Below are 1760 nucleotides of genomic sequence, written 5' to 3'. Positions count from 1 at the left end.
TACCAGCACACTGCAATCAAACACACCAATCAATACCAGCACACTGCAATCAAACACACCAATCAATACCAGCACACTGCAATCAAACACATCAATCAATACCAGCACACTGCAATCAAACACATCAATCAATACCAGCACACTGCAATCAAACACATCAATCAATACCAGCACACTGCAATCAAACACACCAATCAATACCAGCACACTGCAATCAAACACACCAATCAATACCAGCACACTGCAATCAAACACACCAATCAATACCAGCACACTGCAATCAAACACACCAATCAATACCAGCACACTGCAATCAAACACATCAATCAATAACAGCACACTGTCCTTCTGCAATCAAACACATCAATCAATACCAGCACACTGCAATCAAACACATCAATCAATACCAGCACACTGTGCACTGCGATGAAACACATCACTGTGTAGACAGACAGGGGGCAGCGACTCACCATGGAGGCACACGGGAGGGGCTCAGTTTCAGAGACAAACCTGCAGAGTTCACGTTGAGTGACAGGCAGCTTTGATCCACATCCAAAGCCTCATTCTTCTGCCGCAGGTCAAAGGTCAGCTGCTGCCAGACCTCCTGCAGTAAACTGAGCAAAGAAAACAGTTAGCTCAGCCCCCATCAGCACAGCCTGCACTGAGAGTAACACACGCTCCCTTCACATCAGCACAGCCTGCACTGTGAGTAACACGCGCTCCCTTCACATCAGCACAGCCTGCACTGTGAGTAACACGCGCTCCCTTCACATCAGCACAGCCTGCACTATGAGTAACACGCGCTCCCTTCACATCAGCACAGCCTGCACTGTGAGTAACACGCGCTCCCTTCACATCAGCACAGCCTGCACTGTGAGTAACACGCGCTCCCTTCACATCAGCACAGCCTGCACTGTGAGTAACACGCGCTCCCTTCACATCAGCACAGCCTGCACTGTGAGTAACACGCGCTCCCTTCACATCAGCACAGCCTGCACTGTGAGAAACACGCGCTCCCTTCACATCAGCACAGCCTGCACTGTGAGTAACACGATCTCGCTTCACAATTCCAACGCAGGATTCCTGAGGAATGGATTTCAGGGTTAGGGTCAGGCTCAGGGGTCAGGGGTCAGGCCTCACCAGAGCTGTTCAATGGCCTGGCTCACTTTCTGCTGCAGCACCTTCCGGGCCCTGTCAATCACCTCCACCTCTTTGTGTAGCTCCGCCTCCACATGGTCTCTCACCAGGTCGTTACCACGGCGACCCTCGCGCAGCGTCAGACACTCGATCGCCACATCCAGAGGAAGTGATGTCGCTGCCAGAGCCTTTTCTGTGCTCTCTTTCACCTGTGCAACACAGAGGAGCGCATGGTCACAGCAATAGAAAGCAGGACAAACCCTCTGCTTGATCAGGGGCCCAAGTGCAGGAAGCTGAAATTAATGCTGAGCAGACTTACTATACTCAGAGCCTTGATTTCTGTGTCCACGTCATCCAGACACTTTAGCAAACTGTCCTTCCACTTGGTCACCTCGTCAATCCTGTCAGACAGACGTGTGCAGGTGTCCTGCTCGTCCCATTTACTCTGACAAACAGAGGAGAGAGAGAGACAGAGACAGAGAGAGAGTGAGTGAGTGAGAGAGTGTACTGCTCTGAGTGTATGGGACAGTCCTGTGTCTGGGGGCATTAACAAGGCACAGGGCTGGTAATAACGGAGCTGCACCTTGTTGCTGGTCTCATAGCGCAGTCCGCGTGCCTCCTGG

General features: G+C 51.6%; 1 protein-coding gene across 1 annotated transcript; it reads right to left on the bottom strand.

Annotated features, from left to right (window-relative positions):
- Window positions 1-449: 449 nt before the first annotated feature.
- On the bottom strand, window positions 450-1756 carry LOC121310429 (tektin-2-like; the record flags this gene model as incomplete). Its single annotated transcript, XM_041243607.1, has 4 exons — window positions 450-614; window positions 1141-1346; window positions 1457-1582; window positions 1721-1756. Coding segments are annotated over 4 exons (516 nt in total), but the record flags the coding sequence as incomplete, so codon positions are not given.
- Between the last annotated feature and the right edge of the window lie 4 nt (window positions 1757-1760).

Source organism: Polyodon spathula, unplaced genomic scaffold (assembly GCF_017654505.1).
Source record: "Polyodon spathula isolate WHYD16114869_AA unplaced genomic scaffold, ASM1765450v1 scaffolds_2156, whole genome shotgun sequence".
NCBI lineage: Eukaryota > Metazoa > Chordata > Actinopteri > Acipenseriformes > Polyodontidae > Polyodon > Polyodon spathula.
This window is presented reverse-complemented; position numbering and strand designations above follow the sequence as displayed.